The 24,469-nt window shown below is 51.0% G+C and overlaps 1 protein-coding gene across 2 annotated transcripts in view; it reads left to right on the top strand.

The window, feature by feature from the left end:
• LOC139380995 (alsin Rho guanine nucleotide exchange factor ALS2 a) overlaps positions 1-24,469 on the top strand; it is a 107,623-nt gene that overhangs the window by 19,556 nt on the left and 63,598 nt on the right. For both annotated transcript variants that reach the window (XM_071124218.1, XM_071124220.1), the window contains exons 10-16: positions 176-347; positions 5,546-5,735; positions 6,327-6,392; positions 16,353-16,515; positions 16,673-16,804; positions 17,663-17,791; positions 19,680-19,703. In XM_071124218.1, the coding sequence (XP_070980319.1) occupies positions 176-347; positions 5,546-5,735; positions 6,327-6,392; positions 16,353-16,515; positions 16,673-16,804; positions 17,663-17,791; positions 19,680-19,703 (876 nt within the window). The remainder of the gene's footprint in view (positions 1-175; positions 348-5,545; positions 5,736-6,326; positions 6,393-16,352; positions 16,516-16,672; positions 16,805-17,662; positions 17,792-19,679; positions 19,704-24,469) is intronic.

Raw genomic sequence — 24,469 nt, 5'->3', positions numbered from 1 at the left:
CCAGTAACTTGTCCCTGAGACTTGACTGTAGACTCCTACCAGTAACCTGTCCCCTGAGACTTGACTGTAGACTCGTAGGCTAACTCCGTGAGAGCCTACAGTCATGTATCTGGGCAATATCATAACATGCCACATCAAATATTGCTATGTAATGTGTTGGTGTCTTCCCGTCTAGATGGGCTACATCAGCAGTGTGTATGGCGGAGGACAGTCCTGTCTAGCCCAGGCTGACCTCAACGTGATGGGGTTCATCTCTGCTCTTCACGAGCTGGCTGCAGCAGACAGGAAGTATTACTGCAGGCTCAGAGACGTCAACAAGCGGGTGGTCAGCCCTCTACTGAGGAAAGGTGAGACGAAAGACAAACGGAAAGTGAAAGACTAAAGTTACATACGTGGGATGCTTCAGAATGTCTGGAATAGAAAAGGCAGAAATAAAACAATTCAATAAACATTTGCAGCCAAAACATAGACTGACTGGCCTGACTGACTGGCCTGACTGACTGGCCTGACTGACTGGCCTGACTGACTGGCCTGACTGACTGGCCTGACTGACTGGCCTGACTGACTGGCCTGACTGACTGGCCTGACTGACTGACCTGACTGACTGGCCTGACTGACTAAACCTGACTGACTGGCCTGACTGACTGGCCTGACTGACTGGCCTGACTGACTGGCCTGACTGACTGGCCTGACTGACTGGCCTGACTGACTGACCTGACTGAACATAGCCCTATGCAGTCGTTCAATTCCTATAGAAGGTGGCAAAGGCGGAGGATGTGTGTTCGACATACAGTAGGGCAAAAAAGTATTTAGTCAGCCACCATTTGTGCAAGTTCTCCCACTTAAAAAGATGAGAGAGGCCTGTAATTTTCGTCATAGGCACACTTCAACTATGACAGACAAAATGAGGAAAAAAAAAATCCAGAAAATCCCGTTGTAGATTTTTAATGAATTTATTTACAAATTATGGTGGAAAATAAGTATTTGGTCAATAACAAAAGTTTATCTCAATACTTTGTTATATACCCTTTGTTGGCAATGACAGAGGTCAAACGTTTTCTGTAAGTCTTCACAAGGTTTTCACACACTGTTGCTGGTATTTTGGTCCATTCCTCCATGCAGATCTCCTCTAGAACAGTGATGTTTTGGGGCTGTTGCTGGGCAACACAGACTTTCAACTCCCTCCAAAGATTTTCTATGGAGACTGGCTAGGCCACTCCAGGACCTTGAAATCCTTCTTACGAAGCCACTCCTTCGTTGCCCGGGCGGTGTGTTTGGGATCATTGTCAAGAACGCAAAAGTGCAATATGTGCTATGTAAGAAAGCTAACGTTTCAGTTCCTTGCTCAGAACATGAGAACATATGAAAGCTGGTGGTTCCTTTTAACATGAGTCTTCAATATTCCCAGGTAAGAAGTTTTAGGTTGTAGTTATTATAGGACTATTTCCCTCTATACAATTTGTATTTCATTAACCTTTGACTATTGGATGTACTTATAGGCACTTTAGTATTGCCAGTGTAACAGTATAGCCTCCGTAAGCAGCGTTACCCATGCAGAGCAAGGGAAACAACCACCCCAAGGCTCAGAGCGAGTGAAGTTTGAAACACTATTAGCGCGCGCTAACTAGCTAGCCATTTCACTTCGGTCACACCAGCCTCATCTCGGGAGTTGATAGGTTTGAAGTCATAAACAGTGCAATGCTTGACGCACAACGAAGAGCTGCTGGCAAAACGCACGAAAGTGCTGTTTGAATGAATGTTTACGCGCCTGGTTCTGCCTACCACCGCTCAGTCAGGTACTTAGATACTTGTATGCTCAGTCAGATTATATGCAACACAGGACACGCTAGATAATATCATCAACCATGTGTAGTTAACTAGTGATTATAATTGATCGTTTTTTATAAGATAAGTTTAATGCTAGCTAGGAACTTAACTTGGCTTACTGCATTTGCGTAACAGGCAGTCCCTTGTGGAGTGCAACGAGAGAGAGGCAGGTCGTTAATTGCGTTGGACTAGTTAACTGTAAGGTTGCAAGATTGGATCCCCCGAGCTGACAAGGTAAAAATCTGTCTTTCTGCCCCTGAACAGGCAGTTAACCCACTGTTCCTAGGCCGTCGTTGAAAATAAGAATGTGTTCTTAACTGACTTGCCTCGTTAAATGAAGATTAAATAAAGGTGTAAAAAAATATTTTTAAAAAAATTGGAAAATCGGCACCCAAAAATACCGATTTCCGATTGTTATGAAAACTTGAAATCGGCCCTAATTAATCGGCCATTCCGATTAATCGGTCAACCTCTAGTTTACACATCTTACATTACTCATATCACATGTATATACTATATTTTTTACCATCTATTGCACCTTGCCTATGACACTCGGTCATCCATATATTTATATGTACATATTCTCATTCCCCCCTTTAGATGTGTGTATTAGGTAGTTGTTGTGAAAGTGTTAGATTACTTGTTAGATATTACTGCACTGTCAGAACTAGAAGCACAAGCATTTCGCTACACTCACATTAACATCTGCTAACCATGTGTTTGTGACCAATAAACATTGATTTGATTTTGAATAAACTGGATGTTCTCCGTTTGAGACTATCCTACCAACGTGACATCAAAACCTGTGATATCTTATTTTTCACCAAGTCGTGGCTGAACTACGACATGGATAATATACAGTTGGTTTTCCCTAACCCTAACCCATACAGTTGGCTGGGTTTTCCGTGCATCGGCAGGACAGAACAGCTATGTCCGGCAAGAGGAGAGGTGGAGGTGTGTGTCTATTTGTCAATAACAGCTGATGCGCAATGTCTAATATTAAGGTCATCTCAAGGTATTGCTCGTCTGAGGTAGAGTGCCTCATGATAAACTGTAGACCACACTATCTACCAAGAGAGTTCTCGTCTATATTATTCGTAGCCGTCTATTTACCACCACAGACCGATGCTGGCACTAAGACCGCACTCAACAATCTGTATAAGGCCACTCAACGAGCTGTAATAGGCCTTAAGCAAACAAGAAAGTGCTCATCCAAAAGCAGCACTCCTAGTGGCCGGGGACTTTAATGCAGGCAAACTTAAATCCGTTTTACCTCATTTCTATCAGCATGTATCATGTGCAACCTGAGGAAAATAAATATAGACCACCTTTACTCCACACACAGAGACACGTACAATGCTCTCCCCCACCCTCCATTTGTTAAATCTGTCCATAATTCTATCCTCCTGATTCATGCTTACAAGCAAAAACTCCAGCACAGACTGGAATATGTTCCGTGATTCACCCAAGGCATTGAGGAGTATACCACCACAGTCACCGGCTTCATCAATAAGTGTATCAACAACGTCGTCCCCACAGTGACCGTACGTACATATCCTAACCAGAAGCCATGGATTACAAGAAACATCCACACTGAGCTAAAGGCAGGGGCTGCCTCTTTCAAGGAGCGGGACACTAAAATGGACGCTTATAAATCTCGCTATGCCCTCAGACGAACTATCAAACAGGCAAAGCGTCAATACAGGACTAAGTTTGAATCCTACTACACCGGCTCTGACAGTCGTCGGATGTGGCAGAGCTTGCAAACGGTTAATTACTACAAAGGGAAACCCAGCCGTGAGCTGCCCAGTGATGCGAGCCTACCAGACGGGCTAAATGCTTTTTTTTTAACACTGAAGCATGCATGAGAGCACCAGCTGTTCTGGACAACTGTGTGATCACGCTCTCTGTAGCCAATGTGAGCAAGATCTTTAAACCGGTCAACATTCAGACGGACTACCAGGACGTGTACTCAGAGCATGCTCGGACCAACTGGCAAGTGTCTTCACTGACATTTTCAACCTCTCCCTGACCGAGTCTTTAATACTTACATGTTTCAAGCAGACCACCATAGTCCCTGAAAGAGAAGGTAACCTGCCTAAATGGCAAAAACATCTGCCACATTGATACTCAACACAGGGGCCCACTCAGGGGTGTGTGCTTAGGCCCCTCCTGTACTCCCTGTTCACCCACGACTGCGTGGCCAAGCACGACTCCAACACCATCATTAAGCTGCTGACGATACAATGGTGGTAGACCTGATCAACAATGATGAGACAGCCTATAGGGAGGAGGTCAGAGACCTGGCAGTGTGGTACCAGGAAAACAACATCTCCCTCAACGTGAGCAAGACAAAGGAGATGATCGTTCACTACAGGAAAAGGAGGGCCAAGCACACCCCCATTCACATGGACAGGGCTGTAGTGGAACAAGTTGAGAGCTTCAAGTTGTTGGTGTCGACATCACCAACAAACTAGAATGGTCCGAACACACCAAGACAGTCGTGAAGAGGGCACGACAAAACCTATTCCCCCTCAGGAAACTAAAAAGATGTGGCATTGGTCCTCAGATCCTCAAAAGGTTCTACAGCTCCACCATCGAACATCCTGACTGGTTGCATCACCACCTGGTATGGCAACTGCTCAGCATCCGACCATAAGGCACTACAGAGGGTATTGTGTACTGCCCAGTACATCACTGGGGCCAAGTTTCCTGCCATCCAGGACCTCTATACCAGGCGGTGTCAGGGGAATCCCTAAAAACCCAACCCCACCCAAGTCAGACTGTTCTCTCTGCTACCGCACGGCAAGCGGTACCGGAGCGCCAAGTCTAGGTCCAAAAAGCTCCTTAACAGCTTCTACCCCCAAGCCATGAGACTGCTGAACAATTAATCAAATGGCCACCCAGACTAATTGCAACGACCCCCCCCCCCCCCCACAAATGACCTGTAACCCCCCACCTCTTTATTGTTTATTTAAATGTTTTTACTTTATTTTATTAAGTAAATATTTTCTTAATTGCATTGTTGGTTAAGAGCTTGTAAGTTTCACGGTCTACACCTGTTTTATTCGGCATATGTGACAAATAACATTTGATTTGATTTGACTGCACACTGCCCTTTCCCAGCTGGACTAGAGGAATACTTTTGTAAAAATGTTGTTCATGGACTAAAGCACAGCCTTCAACACCATAGTGCCCTCCATGCTCATCACTAAGCTTCCTGACGGGTCTACCCCAGGTGGTGAATGTCTTCACTGACATTCCCTGTGTTGTATGCAACAACACCTCCGCCACACTTGTCCTCAACACAGGGGCCCCACAGGGGTGCGTGCCCAGCCCCCTCCTATACTCCCTGTTCACCCATGACTGTGTGGCCACGCACGTCTCCAACTCAATCATTAAGTTTGCTGATGACACAACAGTGGTAAAGAGTGTGGTGGACTGATCTCAATCAATCAACCAAATGTATTTATAAAGCCCTTCTTACATCAGCTGATGTCACAAAGTGCTGTACAGAAACCCAGCCTAAAACCCCAAACAGCAAGCAATGCAGGTGTAGAAGCACAGTGGCTAGGAAAAACTCAATAGAAAGGCAGGAAACTACAAAGAAACCTAGAGAGGAACCAGGCTATGAGGGGTGGCCAGTCCTCTTCTGGCTGATCTATGTGTTGTAGAGAGGGTGGTGAATTGATCTGTGTACTCTCTGTGTCTCCTCTAGAGTCTGTGTGCACGGTGTTGGGCCAGACGTCCAGCCTGCTTTTCCAGTCCCTGGCTAGTAGCTACAGCAGGCTCTGCCACCTGACAGGACAACACTCCGTCTCCCTTACAGCCTTCCTCCATACTGACCGGGACGTCAAGGGACTGGTCATCCTGAAACACGCTAACACCTTCCTGGACATGTATAAAGAGCAAGTACACAATTACTAGGGAGATGTCTGTTTTAGTGTTGTTTCTTCTGTAGTAGTTACACTGTCAAATGGCCTCTGCCTGAATGTTCCCTTGTCCTCCACCTGAGTGTTCCCTTCTCCCCCTCCTGAGTGTTCCCTTCTCCCCCTCCTGAGTGTTCCCTTCTCCCCCTCCTGAGTGTTCCCTTCTCCCCCTCCTGAGTGTTCCCTTCTCCCCCGCCCGAGTGTTCCCTTCTCCCCCGCCCGAGTGTTCCCTTCTCCCCCGCCCGAGTGTTCCCTTCTCCCCCGCCCGAGTGTTCCCTTCTCCCCCGCCCGAGTGTTCCCTTCTCCCCCGCCCGAGTGTTCCCTTCTCCCCCGCCCGAGTGTTCCCTTCTCCCCCGCCCGAGTGTTCCCTTCTCCCCCGCCCGAGTGTTCCCTTCTCCCCCGCCCGAGTGTTCCCTTCTCCCCCGCCCGAGTGTTCCCTTCTCCCCCGCCCGAGTGTTCCCTTCTCCCCCGCCCGAGTGTTCCCTTCTCCCCCGCCCGAGTGTTCCCTCCTCCCCCGCCCGAGTGTTCTCACCATCTGTTTTCTCAAGCTCTCGCTCTCTCTCTCTGCAGGTACTGTGGCTCAGTGGGTAATTTCCTGGTTATGGGGGGATTCCAAGCCCTCATGAAGCCCTCTGTGTAAGTCCTTCTATTTGACCTTATCCCAGTTACACTATATTTTGTGTAAACTCTTACTGTCTATTGTACTGTACATCACTCCAGTTACATTAACCACATTGACTTCCTCATCACTAACCACATTGACTTCCTCATCACTAACCACATTGACTTCCTCATCACTAACCACATTGACTTCCTCATCACTAACCACATTGACTTCCTCATCACTAACCATATTGACTTCCTCATCACTAACCGTGTATTGATCAGGTAGAAACTCTCTACTTCTCTTAAAGAATGCATTGCTTTTGCAATGTGCAGCAGTGGTGAGAGAAATTTGTCTTGGTGTTGAGCAAGAGTGTAACGACAAGAAAACGTGGTAATGTGACTCTACCTAGACAGTAGAGGACAGCTAGCCAACCAATGTATTTCTCCCAACGATTCCCATCTGGATGCATCCAATACAGGTGTTACAGTGATGTGGGAAAGAGTCACTGTTTACAAAAATAATATTAACAAATAGTAATATGCAATTTAGCAGATGGTTTTTATCCAAATCCACTTATTGCCATGTGGTCCCTGGAATCAAACCCACTATGCTGCCGGTAGCAAGCACCATGCTCTACCAACTGACCTGTAGAGGACCGTGAGGTTCACAGAGGTTCAAGGAGTCCCATACAGGTATGTTAGCCAATGGGCGTATGAAGACCTGGTCCCCCACCTTCAGCTGTAGAGTGACTGCATTAGCTCCGTTGGCAGCTCTATCACCGCTAGACTGGTGATCAGAGGAACGGACTGGTGATCGGAGGAACGGACTGGTGATCGGAGGAACGGACTGGTGATCGGAGGAACGGACTGGTGAACGGACTGGTGATCGGAGGAACCGACTGGTGATCGGAGGAACCGACTGCTGAACGGACTGGTGATCGGAGGAACTGACTGGTGATCGGAGGAACTGACTGGTGAACGGAGGAACCGACTGGTGAACGGAGGAACCGACTGGTGAACGGAGGAACCGACTGGTGAACGGACTGGTGATCGGAGGAACCGACTGGTGAACGGACTGGTGATCGGAGGAACTGACTGGTGATCGGAGGAACGGACTGGTGATCGGAGGAACGGACTGGTGATCGGAGGAACGGACTGGTGATCGGAGGAATTGACTGGTGAACGGACTGGTGATCGGAGGAACTGACTGGTGATTGGAGGAACGGACTGGTGATCGGAGGAATTGACTGGTGAACTGACTGGTGATCGGAGGAACTGACTGGTGATCGGAGAAACAGACTGGTGAACGGACTGGTGATCGGAGGAACCGACTGGTGATCGCAGGAACCGACTGGTGAACGGACTGGTGATCGGAGGAACGGATTGGTGATCGGAGGAACTGACTGGTGATCGGAGGAATTGACTGGTGAACAGACTGGTGATCGGAGGAACTGACTGGTGATCGGAGGAATTGACTGGTGAACGGACTGGTGATCGGACTGGTGATCGGAGGAAAGGACTGGTGATCGGAGGAAAGGACTGGTGATCGGAGGAACCGATTGGTGATCGGAGAAACGGACTGGTGATCGGAGGAACGGACTGGTGATCGGAGGAACGGACTGGTGAACGGACTGGTGATCGGAGGAACGGACTGGTGATCGGAGGAACGGACTGGTGAACGGACTAGTGATCGGAGGAACCTACTGGTGATCGGAGGAACGGACTGGTGATCGGAGGAACGGACTGGTGACCGGAGGAACGGACTGGTGACCGGACTGGTGATCGGAGGAACGGACTGGTGACCGGAGGAACGGACTGGTGACCGGAGGAACGGACTGGTGACCGGAGGAACGGACTGGTGACCGGAGGAACCGACTGGTGACCGGACTGGTGATCAGACTGGTGATCGGACTGGTGACCGGAGGAACCGACTGGTGACCGGAGGAACCGACTGGTGACCGGAGGAACCGACTGGTGACCGGACTGGTGACCGGACTGGTGACCGGACTGGTGACCGGACTGGTGATCGGAGGAACGGACTGGTGAATGGACTGGTGATCGGAGGAACGGACTGGTGATTGGAGGAACGGACTGGTGATCGGACTGGTGATCGAACTGGTGATCGGACTGGTGATCGGACTGGTGATCGGAGGAACGGACTGGTGATCGGACTGGTGATCGGACTGGTGAACGGAGGAACGGACTGGTGATCGGAGGAACAGACTGGTGATCGAAGGAACGAACTGGTGATTGGAGGAACGGACTGGTGACCGGAGGAACGGACTGGTGACCGGAGGAACGGACTGGTGACCGGGGGAACGGACTGGTGACCGGAGGAACCGACTGGTGACCAGAGGAACCGACTGGTGACCGGACTGGTGACCGGACTGGTGACCGGACTGGTGACCGGACTGGTGATCGGACTGGTGATCGGAGGAACGGACTGGTGAATGGACTGGTGATCGGAGGAACGGACTGGTGATCGGAGGAACGGACTGGTGATTGGAGGAACGGACTGGTGATTGGAGGAACGGACTGGTGATTGGAGGAACGGACTGGTGATTGGAGGAACGGACTGGTGATTGGAGGAACGGACTGGTGATCGGACTGGTGATCGAACTGGTGATCGGACTGGTGATCGGACTGGTGATCGGACTGGTGATCGGAGGAACGGACTGGTGATCGGAGGAACGGACTGGTGATCGGAGGAACGGACTGGTGAACGGAGGAACCGACTGGTGATCGGAGGAACCGGCTGGTGATCGGAGGAACCGGCTGGTGATCGGAGGAACCGGCTGGTGAACAGACTGGTGAACGGAGGAACTGACTGGTGATCGGAGGAACTGGTTGGTGATCGGAGGAACATGCTGGTGATCGGAGGAACCGGCTGGTGATCGGAGGAACCGGCTGGTGAACGGACTGGTGATCGGAGGAACTGACTGGTGAACGGACTGGTGAACGGAGGAACGGACTGGTGATCGGAGGAACCGACTGGTGATCGGAGGAACGGACTGGTGAACGGACTGGTGATCGGAGGAACGGACTGGTGATCGGAGGAACGGACTGGTGAACGGACTGGTGATCGGAGGAACGGACTGGTGACCGGACTGGTGACCGGAGGAACGGACTGGTGACCGGAGGAACGGACTGGTGATCGGACTGGTGATCGGACTGGTGATCGGACTGGTGATCGGAAAAACGGACTGGTGATCGGAGGAACGGACTGGTGATTGGAGGAACGGACTGGTGATTGGAGGAACGGACTGGTGATTGGAGGAACGGACTGGTGATTGGAGGAACGGACTGGTGATTGGAGGAACGGACTGGTGATCGGACTGGTGATCGGACTGGTGATCGGACTGGTGAACGGAGGAACGGACTGGTGATCGGAGGAACGGACTGGTGATCGGAGGAACGAACTGGTGATTGGAGGAACGGACTGGTGATTGGACTGGTGATTGGACTGGTGATTGGACTGGTGATTGGACTGGTGATTGGACTGGTGATTGGACTGGTGATCGGACTGGTGAACGGAGGAACGGACTGGTGATTGGAGGAACGGACTGGTGATCGGACTGTTGATCGGACTGGTGATCGGACTGGTGATCGGACTGGTGAACGGAGGAACGGACTGGTGATCGGAGGAACGGACTGGTGATCGGAGGAACGGACTGGTGATCGGAGGAACGAACTGGTGATTGGAGGAACGGACTGGTGATCGGACTGGTGATTGGACTGGTGATTGGACTGGTGATCGGACTGGTGAACGGAGGAACGGACTGGTGATCGGAGGAACCGGCTGGTGACCGGAGGAACCGACTAGTGACCGGAGGAACCGACTGGTGACCGGACTGGTGACCGGACTGGTGATCGGACTGGTGATCGGACTGGTGATCGGAGGAACGGACTGGTGACCGGAGGAACGGACTGGTGATCGGAGGAACGGACTGGTGACCGGACTGGTGACCGGAGGAACGGACTGGTGACCGGAGGAACGGAATGGTGACCGGAGGAACGGACTGGTGACCGAATGAACCGACTGGTGACCGGAGGAACCGACTGGTGACCGGACTGGTGATTGGACTGGTGATCGGACTGGTGATCGGAGGAACGGACTGGTGATCGGAGGAACGGACTGGTGATCGGAGGAACGGACTGGTGATCGGAGGAACGGACTGGTGATCGGAGGAACGGACTGGTGATCGGAGGAACGGACTGGTGATTGGAGGAACGGACTGGTGATCGGACTGGTGATCGGACTGGTGATCGGACTGGTGATCGGAGGAACCAACTGGTGACCGGAGGAACCGACTGGTGACCGGACTGGTGACTGGACTGGTGATCGGACTGGTGATCGGAGGAACGGACTGGTGATCGGAGGAACGGACTGGTGATCGGAGGAACGGACTGGTGATTGGAGGAACGGACTGGTGATTGGAGGAACGGACTGGTGATCGGACTGGTGATCGGACTGGTGATCGGACTGGTGATCGGACTGGTGATCGGAGGAACGGACTGGTGATCGGAGGAACGGCCTGGTGATCGGAGGAACGAACTGGTGATTGGAGGAACGGACTGGTGATCGGACTGGTGATTGGACTGGTGATTGGACTGGTGATTGGACTGGTGATCGGACTGGTGAACAGAGGAACGGACTGGTGATCGGAGGAACCGGACTGGTGATCGGAGGAACCGGCTGGTGACCGGACTGGTGATCGGACTGGTGATCGGACTGGTGATCGGACTGGTGATCGGACTGGTGATCGGAGGAACGGACTGGTGAATGGACTGGTGATCGGAGGAACGGACTGGTGATTGGAGGAACGGACTGGTGATTGGAGGAACGGACTGGTGATTGGAGGAACGGACTGGTGAACGGACTGGTGATCGGACTGGTGATCGGAGGAACGGACTGGTGATCGGAGGAACGGACTGGTGATCGGACTGGTGATCGAACTGGTGATCGGACTGGTGATCGGACTGGTGATCGGACTGGTGATCGGAGGAACGGACTGGTGATCGGAGGAACGGACTGGTGATCGGAGGAACGGACTGGTGAACGGAGGAACCGACTGGTGATCGGAGGAACCGGCTGGTGATCGGAGGAACCGGCTGGTGATCGGAGGAACCGGCTGGTGAACAGACTGGTGAACGGAGGAACTGACTGGTGATCGGAGGAACTGGTTGGTGATCGGAGGAACATGCTGGTGATCGGAGGAACCGGCTGGTGATCGGAGGAACCGGCTGGTGAACGGACTGGTGATCGGAGGAACTGACTGGTGAACGGACTGGTGAACGGAGGAACGGACTGGTGATCGGAGGAACCGACTGGTGATCGGAGGAACGGACTGGTGAACGGACTGGTGATCGGAGGAACGGACTGGTGATCGGAGGAACGGACTGGTGAACGGACTGGTGATCGGAGGAACGGACTGGTGACCGGACTGGTGACCGGAGGAACGGACTGGTGACCGGAGGAACGGACTGGTGATCGGACTGGTGATCGGACTGGTGATCGGACTGGTGATCGGAAAAACGGACTGGTGATCGGAGGAACGGACTGGTGATTGGAGGAACGGACTGGTGATTGGAGGAACGGACTGGTGATTGGAGGAACGGACTGGTGATTGGAGGAACGGACTGGTGATTGGAGGAACGGACTGGTGATCGGACTGGTGATCGGACTGGTGATCGGACTGGTGAACGGAGGAACGGACTGGTGATCGGAGGAACGGACTGGTGATCGGAGGAACGGACTGGTGATCGGAGGAACGAACTGGTGATTGGAGGAACGGACTGGTGATTGGACTGGTGATTGGACTGGTGATTGGACTGGTGATTGGACTGGTGATTGGACTGGTGATTGGACTGGTGATCGGACTGGTGAACGGAGGAACGGACTGGTGATTGGAGGAACGGACTGGTGATCGGACTGTTGATCGGACTGGTGATCGGACTGGTGAACGGAGGAACGGACTGGTGATCGGAGGAACGGACTGGTGATCGGAGGAACGAACTGGTGATTGGAGGAACGGACTGGTGATCGGACTGGTGATTGGACTGGTGATTGGACTGGTGATCGGACTGGTGAACGGAGGAACGGACTGGTGATCGGAGGAACCGGCTGGTGACCGGAGGAACCGACTGGTGACCGGACTGGTGACCGGACTGGTGATCGGACTGGTGATCGGACTGGTGATCGGAGGAACGGACTGGTGACCGGAGGAACGGACTGGTGATCGGAGGAACGGACTGGTGACCGGACTGGTGACCGGAGGAACGGACTGGTGACCGGAGGAACGGAATGGTGACCGGAGGAACGGACTGGTGACCGAATGAACCGACTGGTGACCGGAGGAACCGACTGGTGACCGGACTGGTGATTGGACTGGTGATCGGACTGGTGATCGGAGGAACGGACTGGTGATCGGAGGAACGGACTGGTGATCGGAGGAACGGACTGGTGATCGGAGGAACGGACTGGTGATCGGAGGAACGGACTGGTGATTGGAGGAACGGACTGGTGATCGGACTGGTGATCGGACTGGTGATCGGACTGGTGATCGGAGGAACCGACTGGTGACCGGAGGAACCGACTGGTGACCGGACTGGTGACTGGACTGGTGATCGGACTGGTGATCGGAGGAACGGACTGGTGATCGGAGGAACGGACTGGTGATCGGAGGAACGGACTGGTGATTGGAGGAACGGACTGGTGATTGGAGGAACGGACTGGTGATCGGACTGGTGATCGGACTGGTGATCGGACTGGTGATCGGACTGGTGATCGGAGGAACGGACTGGTGATCGGAGGAACGGCCTGGTGATCGGAGGAACGAACTGGTGATTGGAGGAACGGACTGGTGATCGGACTGGTGATTGGACTGGTGATTGGACTGGTGATTGGACTGGTGATCGGACTGGTGAACGGAGGAACGGACTGGTGATCGGAGGAACCGGCTGGTGACCGGACTGGTGATCGGACTGGTGATCGGACTGGTGATCGGAGGAACGGACTGGTGAATGGACTGGTGATCGGAGGAACGGACTGGTGATTGGAGGAACGGACTGGTGATTGGAGGAACGGACTGGTGATTGGAGGAACGGACTGGTGAACGGACTGGTGATCGGACTGGTGATCGGAGGAACGGACTGGTGATCGGAGGAACGGACTGGTGATCGGACTGGTGATCGAACTGGTGATCGGACTGGTGATCGGACTGGTGATCGGACTGGTGAACGGAGGACCGGACTGGTGATCGGAGGAACCGGCTGGTGATCGGAGGAACGAACTGGTGATTGGAGGAACGGACTGGTGATCGGACTGGTGATCGGACTGGTGATCGGACTGGTGAACAGAGGAACGGACTGGTGATCGGAGGAACCGGACTGGTGATCGGAGGAACCGGACCGGTTGATCGGAGGAACCGGCTGGTGATCGGAGGAACCGGCTGGTGATCGGAGGAACCGGCTGGTGACCGGACTGGTGATCGGACTGGTGATCGGACTGGTGATCGGACTGGTGATCGGAGGAACGGACTGGTGATCGGACTGGTGAACGGAGGAACGGACTGGTGATCGGAGGAACGGACTGGTGATCGAAGGAACGAACTGGTGACCGGAGGAACGGACTGGTGACCGGAGGAACGGACTGGTGACCGGAGGAACGGACTGGTGACCGGAGGAACGGACTGGTGACCGGAGGAACGGACTGGTGACCGGACTGGTGATCGGACTGGTGATCGGACTGGTGATCGGAGGAACGGACTGGTGAATGGACTGGTGATCGGAGGAACGGACTGGTGATCGGAGGAACGGACTGGTGATTGGAGGAACCGGCTGGTGATCGGAGGAACCGGCTGGTGAACGGACTGGTGAACGGAGGAACTGACTGGTGATCGGACTGGTGATCGAACTGGTGATCGGACTGGTGAACGGAGGAACGGACTGGTGATCGGAGGAACGGACTGGTGATCGGAGGAACGGACTGGTGATCGGAGGAACGGACTGGTGAACGGAGGAACCGACTGGTGATCGGAGGAACGGACTGGTGAACGGAGGAACCGACTGGTGATCGGAGGAACCGGCTGGTGATCGGAGGAACCGGCTGGTGAACGGACTGGTGAACGGAGGAACTGACTGGTGATCGGAGGAACTGGCTGGTGATCGGAGGAACATGCTGGTGATCGGAGGAACCGGCTGGTGATCGGAGGAACCGGCTGGTGAACGGACTGGTGATCGGAGGAACTGACTGGTGAACGGACTGGTGAACGGAGGAACGGACTGGTGATCGGAGGAACAGACTGGTGATCGGAGGAACGGACTGGTGAACGGACTGGTGATCGGAGGAACGGACTGGTGATCGGAGGAACGGACTGGTGATCGGAGGAACGGACTGGTGAACGGACTGGTGATCGGAGGAACGGACTGGTGATCGGAGGAACGGACTGGTGATCAGAGGAACGGACTGGTGATCGGAGGAACGGACTGGTGACCGGACTGGTGACCGGAGGAACGGACTGGTGACCGGAGGAACGGAATGGTGACCGGAGGAACGGACTGGTGACCGGAGGAACCGACTGGTGACCGGAGGAACCGACTGGTGACCGGAGGAACCGACTGGTGACCGGACTGGTGATCGGACTGGTGATCGGACTGGTGATCGGAGGAACGGACTGGTGAATGGACTGGTGATTGGAGGAACGGACTGGTGATTGGAGGAACGGACTGGTGATTGGAGGAACGGACTGGTGATTGGAGGAACGGACTGGTGATTGGAGGAACGGACTGGTGATCGGACTGGTGATCGGACTGGTGATCGGACTGGTGAACGGAGGAACGGACTGGTGATTGGAGGAACGGACTGGTGATCGGACTGGTGATCGGACTGGTGATCGGACTGGTGATCGGAGGAACGGACTGGTGAATGGACTGGTGATCGGAGGAACGGACTGGTGATCGGAGGAACGGACTGGTGATCGGAGGAACGGACTGGTGATCGGAGGAACGGACTGGTGAACGGAGGAACGGACTGGTGATCGGAGGAACCGGACTGGTGATCGGAGGAACCGACTGGTGACTGGAGGAACCGACTGGTGACCGGAGGAACCGACTGGTGATCGGACTGGTGATCGGACTGGTGATCGGAGGAATGGACTGGTGATCGGAGGAACGGACTGGTGATCGGAGGAACGGACTGGTGATCGGAGGAACGGACTGGTGATCGGAGGAACGGACTGGTGATTGGAGGAACGGACTGGTGAACGGTGGAACCGACTGTTGAACGGAGGAACCGGCTGGTGATCGGACTGGTGATCGGAGGAACTGACTGGTGATCGGAGGAACTGACTGGTGAACGGACTGGTGAACGGAGGAACGGACCGGTGATCGGAGGAACGGACTGGTGATCGGAGGAACGGACTGGTGATCGGAGGAACGGACTGGTGAACGGTGGAACCGACTGGTGAACTGACTGGTGATCGGAGGAACGGACTGGTGATCAATGGAACCGGCTGGTGATCGGACTGGTGAACGGAGGAACTGACTGGTGATCAGTGGAACTGACTGGTGATCGGAGGAACTGATCTAGGGTTTGGGCCATTCCCCCCAGAAATGTCCAGGAAATTGCAGGTGCCTTGGTGGAAGAGTGGGTTAACATCTCACAGCAAGAACTGGCAAATCTGATGCAGTCCATGAGGAGGAGATGCACTGCAGTACTTAATGCAGACTGACTGTTACTTTTGATTTTGACCCCCTCCCTTTGTTCAGGAACACATTATTCCATTTCTGTTAGTCACATGTCTGTGGAATTTGTTCAGTTTGTCTCAGTTGTTGAATCTTGTTGTGTTCATACAAATATTTACACATGTTAAGTTTGCTGAATATAAACTCAGTGATAGGACGTTTATTATAATTTTTTTTAGCTGAGTTTATATAGGCTTCATAGTACATTCACATTGCTGATACAACTCCCCTTGATGTCCTCTCCAGGGAGTGTTTTGGTAAGAAGTTTGAGGTTTTGCGTCAGCTGTCAGAGTCCAGTGAAGACAAGGTTCCTCTGTTGGACCTGTTGGTGTTGCTGTTCTACTCTCCTATGCAACACATCCACGAGTACGCCAGGCTGCTGCTCAAACTGGCCACCTGTTTCGATGTGGTACGTACCTTCCATCTATCAGTACTTCTAACAGGTTCTGAAGTCTTTGTGGAATGTTGTCACTATATCTTCGCTTCTCTTCTCTTTTCTTCTCAATCAATCAATCAATCAATCAATCAATCAATCACATTTAAAGCCTTTCTCCTGGTAATCTCAGAGTACAGTGGAATACCAGAGGCTGCAGGAGGGCTGCTCCAAGTATGAGGCACTGTCTCTCAGCCTGGGGAGGAAGAGGAAGGAGGCAGAGACAACAAACCAATTCTGGAGGACATATTCTGGGAAAACTACTGTGAGTAGAGTGGTCCTGTTACAGATGTTACAGAACCAGAGACATTTTGTTGTGCTAGTTATCCTGTCTGTAGATCCCACTAGTTATCCTGTCTGTAGATCCCACTAGTTATCCTGTCTGTAGATCCCACTAGTTATCCTGTCTGTAGATCCCACTAGTTATCCTGTCTGTAGATCCCACTAGTTATCCTGTCTGTAGATCCCACGAGTTATCCTGTCTGTAGATCCCACAAGTTATCCTGTCTGTAGATCTCACTAGTTATCCTGTCTGTAGATCTCACTAGTTATCCTGTCTGTAGATCCCACTAGATATCCTGTCTGTAGATCTCACTAGTTATCCTGTCTGTAGATCTCACTAGTTATCCTGTCTATAGATCCCACTAGTTATCCTGTCTGTAGATCTCACTAGTTATCCTGTCTGTAGATCCCACGAGTTATCCTGTCTGTAGATCCCACGAGTTATCCTGTCTGTAGATCCCACTAGTTATCCTGTCTGTAGATCTCACTAGTTATCCTGTCTGTAGATCTCACTAGTTACCCTGTCTATAGATCCCACTAGTTATCCTGTCTGTAGATCCCACGAGTTATCCTGTCTGTAGATCCCACTAGTTATCCTGTCTGTAGATCTCACCAGTTATCCTGTTTATAGATCCCACTAGTTATCCTGTCTGTAGATCCCACTAGTTATCCTGTCTGTAGATCTCACTAGTTATCCTGTCTATAGATCTAATACTGGTCTCAGATGTGTTTATACTGTGTTAGGTCCTGCTAGTCTGCAGGATTTCCTTCAGAAGCCCCAGGCTGCTGTGTAGAGAATAAGTTACTCTCTAAATACAGTAGTACTCTGCTCTGCTCCCAGGATGTCCTCCGTAATCCCCAGCGCAGGCTGGTGTATGAGAGTAGCAACAAGAGCCTGACCCTCCAGAACGCCGGGAGGTTCTCTGTTAACTGGTTCATCCTGTTCAACGACGCTCTGATTCATGCACAGGTAAGAGTCTATAACCATAATCTGTAAACAGTAGGCACACATCAACATCGATAAGGCTAGTGAAGGGCTGGGTAGCACACGTTGATCTCGACTCTGAATCAGGCATTTAAGGCCTTTAGCAGACTAATCTGTTACAATTATCACGTCACACTGTGCGATGTTACCAGATTTAAAATATTGATATCAACCTGGCCAGATTGTACGATTTGCTTCAGTTTCGTCGTCACATTCTACGATTCGCTTGCGAGGCTACGTCAGTCGACGTAGGGATCATCGACTGCAGAGGTTTGATCTGAGCCGACGTAGGCCACATCGACTGTAGAGGTCTGATCTGAGCCGACGATCTCAGCAGACCTAGACCCTGTCTCACTGAATCAGCAGACCTAGACCCTGTCTCACTGAATCAGCAGACCTAGACCCTGTCTCACTGAATCAGCAGACCTAGACCCTGTCTCACTGAATCAGCAGACCTAGACCCTGTCTCACTGAACGAGGAGCCGAGACGTAGTGGTACTGAATCAGCAGACCTAGACCCTGTCTCACTGAATCAGCAGACCTAGACCCTGTCTCACTGAATCAGCAGACCTAGACCCTGTCTCACTGAATCAGCAGACCTAGACCCTGTCTCACTGAACGAGGAGCCGAGACGTAGTGGTACTGAATCAGCAGACCTAGACCCTGTCTCACTGAATCAGCAGACCTAGACCCTGTCTCACTGAATCAGCAGACCTAGACCCTGTCTCACTGAATCAGCAGACCTAGACCCTGTCTCACTGAACCAGCCAAGACCTAGTGGTACTGAATCAGCAGACCTAGACCCTGTCTCACTGAATCAGCAGACCTAGACCCTGTCTCACTGAATCAGCAGACCTAGACCCTGTCTCACTGAATCAGCAGACCTAGACCCTGTCTCACTGAATCAACAGACCTAGACCCTGTCTCACTGAATCAGCAGCCCTAGACCCTGTTACACTGAACTGGGGATTACTGTCTGGGTAAAATCGTGGCATGAGATGGCTATAATCACACAGGCCGCAAAGGCCTTTACTAAACAGCTATTGAAACCCCAATGAAAGAGTTGGTAAGGAACTATTGAAACCCCAATGAAAGCGTTGGTAAGGAACTATTGAAACCAATGAAAGAGTTGGTAAGGAACTATTGAAACCCCAATGAAAGCGTTGGTAAGGAACTATTGAAACCCCAGTGAAAGAGTTGGTAAGGAACTATTGAAACCAATGCCAGAGTTGGTAAGGAACTATTGAAACACCAATGAAAGCATTGGTAAGGAACTATTGAAACCAATGAAAGAGTTGGTAAGGAACTATTGAAACCCCAATGAAAGCGTTGGTAAGGAACTATTGAAACCCCAGTGAAAGAGTTGGTAAGGAACTATTGAAACCAATGAAAGAGTTGGTAAGGAACTATTGAAACGCCAATGAAAGCGTTGGTAAGGAACTATTGAAACCAATGCCAGAGTTGGTAAGGAACTATTGAAACGCCAATGAAAGCATTGGTAAGGAACTATTGAAACCCCAATGAAAGAGTTGGTAAGGAACTATTGAAACCCCAATGAAAGCGTTGGTAAGGAACTATTGAAACCCCAATGAAAGAGTTGGTAAGGAACTATTGAAACCCCAATGAAAGAGTTGGTAAGGAACTATTGAAACTAATGAGAAAGTTGGTAAGGAACTATTGAAACTAATGAGAGAGTTGGTAAGGAACTATTGAAACTAATGAGAAAGTTGGTAAGGAACTATTGAAACTAATGAGAGAGTTGGTAAGGAACTATTGAAACTAATGAGAGAGTTGGTAAGGAACTATTGAAACCAATGAAAGTGTTGGTAAGATTTGATTCTATAAGGCTGATATTGTGTCTTTATTCCATCAGGGTACCATCCCCTCTAAGAGCTTTGTAAGTATACACTGTGTGCTGTTGTCTTGGGATTGAACCTGTCCTCTCCTGGTATTGTATCTCCTGGGTTCTTGTGGCTCTGCTTGAGAAAGCTTGTCATACATACAAGACTCCCAGGCCAGGGGCTGTCCTTGGCTGCCTGTATGTCTGTTTTGGGTGTGATTGTGGAACAATGGCCTGGGTTAGGAGATTTGCACCAGGCTTTGTCCTCCTGTTGTATTTACACAGCACAGAGCCTTATCAGCAGTGACTTACAGTACAACTTACCCTGTTGTAACCTGGCTATAACATTGCAACACTGTCCTTTGAGAAGGTCATTTTCAATGAACACTGTTGTCCTTTATTCTGGTTTGTTGACAGTTGATGAACCGCCTATGTTGGAGCTGCTATAGGCTACTGCTCTCTCTGTTGGAGCTGCTATAGGCTACTGCTCTCTCTGTTGGAGCTGCTATAGGCTACTGCTCTCTCTGTTGGAGCTGCTATAGGCTACTGCTCTCTCTGTTGGAGCTGCTATAGGCTACTGATCTCTCTGTTGGAGCTGCTATAGGCTACTGCTCTCTCTGTTGGAGCTGCTATAGGCTACTGCTCTCTCTGTTGGAGCTGCTATAGGCTACTGATCTCTCTGTTGGAGCTGCTATAGGCTACTGCTCTCTCTGTTGGAGCTGCTATAGGCTACTGCTCTCTCTGTTGGAGCTGCTATAGGCTACTGATCTCTCTGTTGGAGCTGCTATAGGCTACTGATCTCTCTGTTGGAGCTGCTATAGGCTACTGATCTCTCTGTTGGAGCTGCTATAGGCTACTGCTCTCTCTGTTGGAGCTGCTATAGGCTACTGCTCTCTCTGTTGGAGCTGCTATAGGCTACTGCTCTCTCTGTTGGAGCTGCTATAGGCTACTGATCTCTCTGTTGGAGCTGCTATAGGCTACTGATCTCTCTGTTGGAGCTGCTATAGGCTACTGATCTCTCTGTTGGAGCTGCTATAGGCTACTGATCTCTCTGTTGGAGCTGCTATAGGCTACTGATCTCTCTGTTGGAGCTGCTATAGGCTACTGCTCTCTCTGTTGGAGCTGCTATAGGCTACTGCTCTCTCTGTTGGAGCTGCTATAGGCTACTGATCTCTCTGTTGGAGCTGCTATAGGCTACTGATCTCTCTGTTGGAGCTGCTATAGGCTACTGATCTCTCTGTTGGAGCTGCTATAGGCTACTGCTCTCTCTGTTGGAGCTGCTATAGGCTACTGCTCTCTCTGTTGGAGCTGCTATAGGCTACTGCTCTCTCTGTTGGAGCTGCTATAGGCTACTGCTCTCTCTGTTGGAGCTGCTATAGGCTACTGCTCTCTCTGTTGGAGCTGCTATAGGCTACTGCTCTCTCTGTTGGAGCTGCTATAGGCTACTGATCTCTCTGTTGGAGCTGCTATAGGCTACTGATCTCTCTGTTGGAGCTGCTATAGGCTACTGATCTCTCTGTTGGAGCTGCTATAGGCTACTGATCTCTCTGTTGGAGCTGCTATAGGCTACTGCTCTCTCTGTTGGAGCTGCTATAGGCTACTGCTCTCTCTGTTGGAGCTGCTATAGGCTACTGCTCTCTCTGTTGGAGCTGCTATAGGCTACTGCTCTCTCTGTTGGAGCTGCTATAGGCTACTGCTCTCTCTGTTGGAGCTGCTATAGGCTACTGCTCTCTCTGTTGGAGCTGCTATAGGCTACTGCTCTCTCTGTTGGAGCTGCTATAGGCTACTGCTCTCTCTGTTGGAGCTGCTATAGGCTACTGATCTCTCTGTTGGAGCTGCTATAGGCTACTGATCTCTCTGTTGGAGCTGCTATAGGCTACTGATCTCTCTGTTGGAGCTGCTATAGGCTACTGCTCTCTCTGTTGGAGCTGCTATAGGCTACTGCTCTCTCTGTTGGAGCTGTGGTGACTGCTATAGGCTACTGCTCTCTCTGTTGGAGCTGCTATAGGCTACTGATCTCTCTGTTGGAGCTGCTATAGGCTACTGCTCTCTCTGTTGGAGCTGCTATAGGCTACTGCTCTCTCTGTTAGAGCTGTGGTGACTGCTATAGGCTACTGCTCTCTCTGTTGGAGCTGTGGTGACTGCTATAGGCTACTGCTCTCTCTGTTGGAGCTGTGGTGACTGCTATAGGCTACTGCTCTCTCTGTTGGAGCTGTGGTGACTGCTATAGGCTACTGCTCTCTCTGTTGGAGCTGTGGTGACTGCTATAGGCTACTGCTCTCTCTGTTGGAGCTGTGGTGACTGCTATAGGCTACTGCTCTCTCTGTTGGAGCTGTGGTGACTGCTATAGGCTACTGCTCTCTCTGTTGGAGCTGTGGTGACTGCTATAGGCTACTGCTCTCTCTGTTGGAGCTGTGGTGACTGCTATAGGCTACTGCTCTCTCTGTTGGAGCTGCTATAGGCTACTGCTTTCTCTGTTGGAGCTGCTATAGGCTACAGCTCTCTCTGTTGGAGCTGTGGTGACTGCTATAGGCTACTGCTCTCTCTGTTGGAGCTGCTATAGGCTACTGCTCTCTCTGTTGGAGCTGCTATAGGCTACTGCTTTCTCTGTTGGAGCTGCTATAGGCTACTGCTCTCTCTGTTGGAGCTGCTATAGGCTACTGCTCTCTCTGTTGGAGCTGCTATAGGCTACTGCTCTCTCTGTTGGAGCTGCTATAGGCTACTGCTTTCTCTGTTGGAGCTGCTATAGGCTACTGCTCTCTCTGTTGGAGCTGCTATAGGCTACTGCTCTCTCTGTTGGAGCTGCTATAGGCTACTGCTCTCTCTGTTGGAGCTGCTATAGGCTACTGCTCTCTCTGTTGGAGCTGCTATAGGCTACTGCTTTCTCTGTTGGAGCTGCTATAGGCTACTGCTCCCTCGGTTGGAGCTGCTATAGGCTACTGCTCTCTCTGTTGGAGCTGCTATAGGCTACTGCTCTCTCTGTTGGAGCTGTGGTGACTGCTATAGGCTACTGCTCTCTCTGTTGGAGCTGTGGTGACTGCTATAGACTACTGCTCTCTCTGTTGGAGCTGTGGTGACTGCTATAGGCTACTGCTCTCTCTGTTGGAGCTGTGGTGACTGCTATAGACTACTGCTCTCTCTGTTGGAGCTGCTATAGACTACTGCTCTCTGTGTGATTTGTCATTTTCTCTCATTTGACTTTTTGACGGTGTCATTAGAGTTCCCAGAATGTCCTTCTCCTCTTTGTCTCTTGATCACACACACACACACACACACACACACCACACACACACACACACACACACACACACACACACACACCACACACCACACACACACACACACACACACACACACTGCAGAAGGGGAAGAGATTCCTCCAGAAACCTATTGATTCAGCAGATACTGAAAAATGACTCTACATGTACAGTAACATAAACCGAAGAAATACAGAAATGAAACAATCTATAAGTTCTCACAATATAAACAACGACATTTCTTTTAAAGTTGCATAACGTGGTTAAAAATAATATCTACAATCTATACTGAGTGGACAAAACTTTAGGTACACCTGCTCTTTCCATGACAGTGACTGACCAGGTGAATCCAGGTGAAAGATATGATCCCTTATTGATGTCATCAATCAGTGTAGATGAAGGGGAGGTTTGTGTCAAGAACTACAACGCTGCTGGGTTTTTAACGCTCAACAGTTTCCTTTGTGAATGGTCCACCACCCAAAGGACATCCAGCCAACTGGACACAACTGTAGGAAGCATCGGAGTCAACATGGGCCAGCATCCCTGTGGAACGCTTTCCACACCTTGTAGAGTCAACATGGACCAGCATCCCTGTGGAACGCTTTCCAACTCCTTGTAGAGTCCATGACCCCGACGAATTGAGGCTGTTCTGAGGGGAAAAGGGGGTGCAACTCAATATTATGGTGTTCCTAATGTTTTGTGCACTCAGTGTAGTTTTGTGTTACCAGAGGCAAGTCATCCTGTAACACGTGGAATTCTGCTTGTTCTGCTTGAATTATGCTTGACTTCTGCTTTACTTCTGCTTGTTCTACTTGTTCTGCTTGTTCTGCTTGTTCTACTTGTTCTGCTTGTTCTGCTTGTTCTACTTGTTCTGCTTGACTTCTGCTTGTTCTGCTTGACTTCTGCTTTACTTCTGCTTGATCTGCTTATCCGGCTTGACTTCTGCTTGACTTCTGCTTGTTCTGCTTATCCGGCTTGACTTCTGCTTTACTTCTGCTTGACTTCTGCTTGTTCTGCTTATCCGGCTTGACTTCTGCTTTACTTCTGCTTGACTTCTGCTTGTTCTGCTTATCCGGCTTGACTTCTGCTTTACTTCTGCTTGATCTGCTTGTTCTGCTTGTTCTGCTTGTTCTGCTTGTTCTGCTTGTTTGTTTGAAACATGTGAAGCATAAAAATCCACTGCGCTGTGACTGCACTGAACCATCTCATGTCTACTAGTACAATCACTGACATCACTGTTCTGTCTCCCTTCAGTTCTCATCTCATCATGTCTACTCCCTGGCCACTCTCTGGGTGGAACCAATCACTGACATCACTGTTCTGTCTCCCTTCAGTTCTCATCTCATCATGTCTACTCCCTGGCCACTCTCTGGGTGGAACCAATCACTGACATCACTGTTCTGTCTCCCTTCAGTTCTCATCTCATCATGTCTACTCCCTGGCCACTCTCTGGGTGGAACCAATCACTGACATCACTGTTCTGTCTCCCTTCAGTTCTCATCTCATCATGTCTACTCCCTGGCCACTCTCTGGGTGGAACCAATCACTGACATCACTGTTCTGTCT

Source organism: Oncorhynchus clarkii, chromosome 22 (assembly GCF_045791955.1).
Source record: "Oncorhynchus clarkii lewisi isolate Uvic-CL-2024 chromosome 22, UVic_Ocla_1.0, whole genome shotgun sequence".
Classification (NCBI taxonomy): domain Eukaryota; kingdom Metazoa; phylum Chordata; class Actinopteri; order Salmoniformes; family Salmonidae; genus Oncorhynchus; species Oncorhynchus clarkii.
This window is presented reverse-complemented; position numbering and strand designations above follow the sequence as displayed.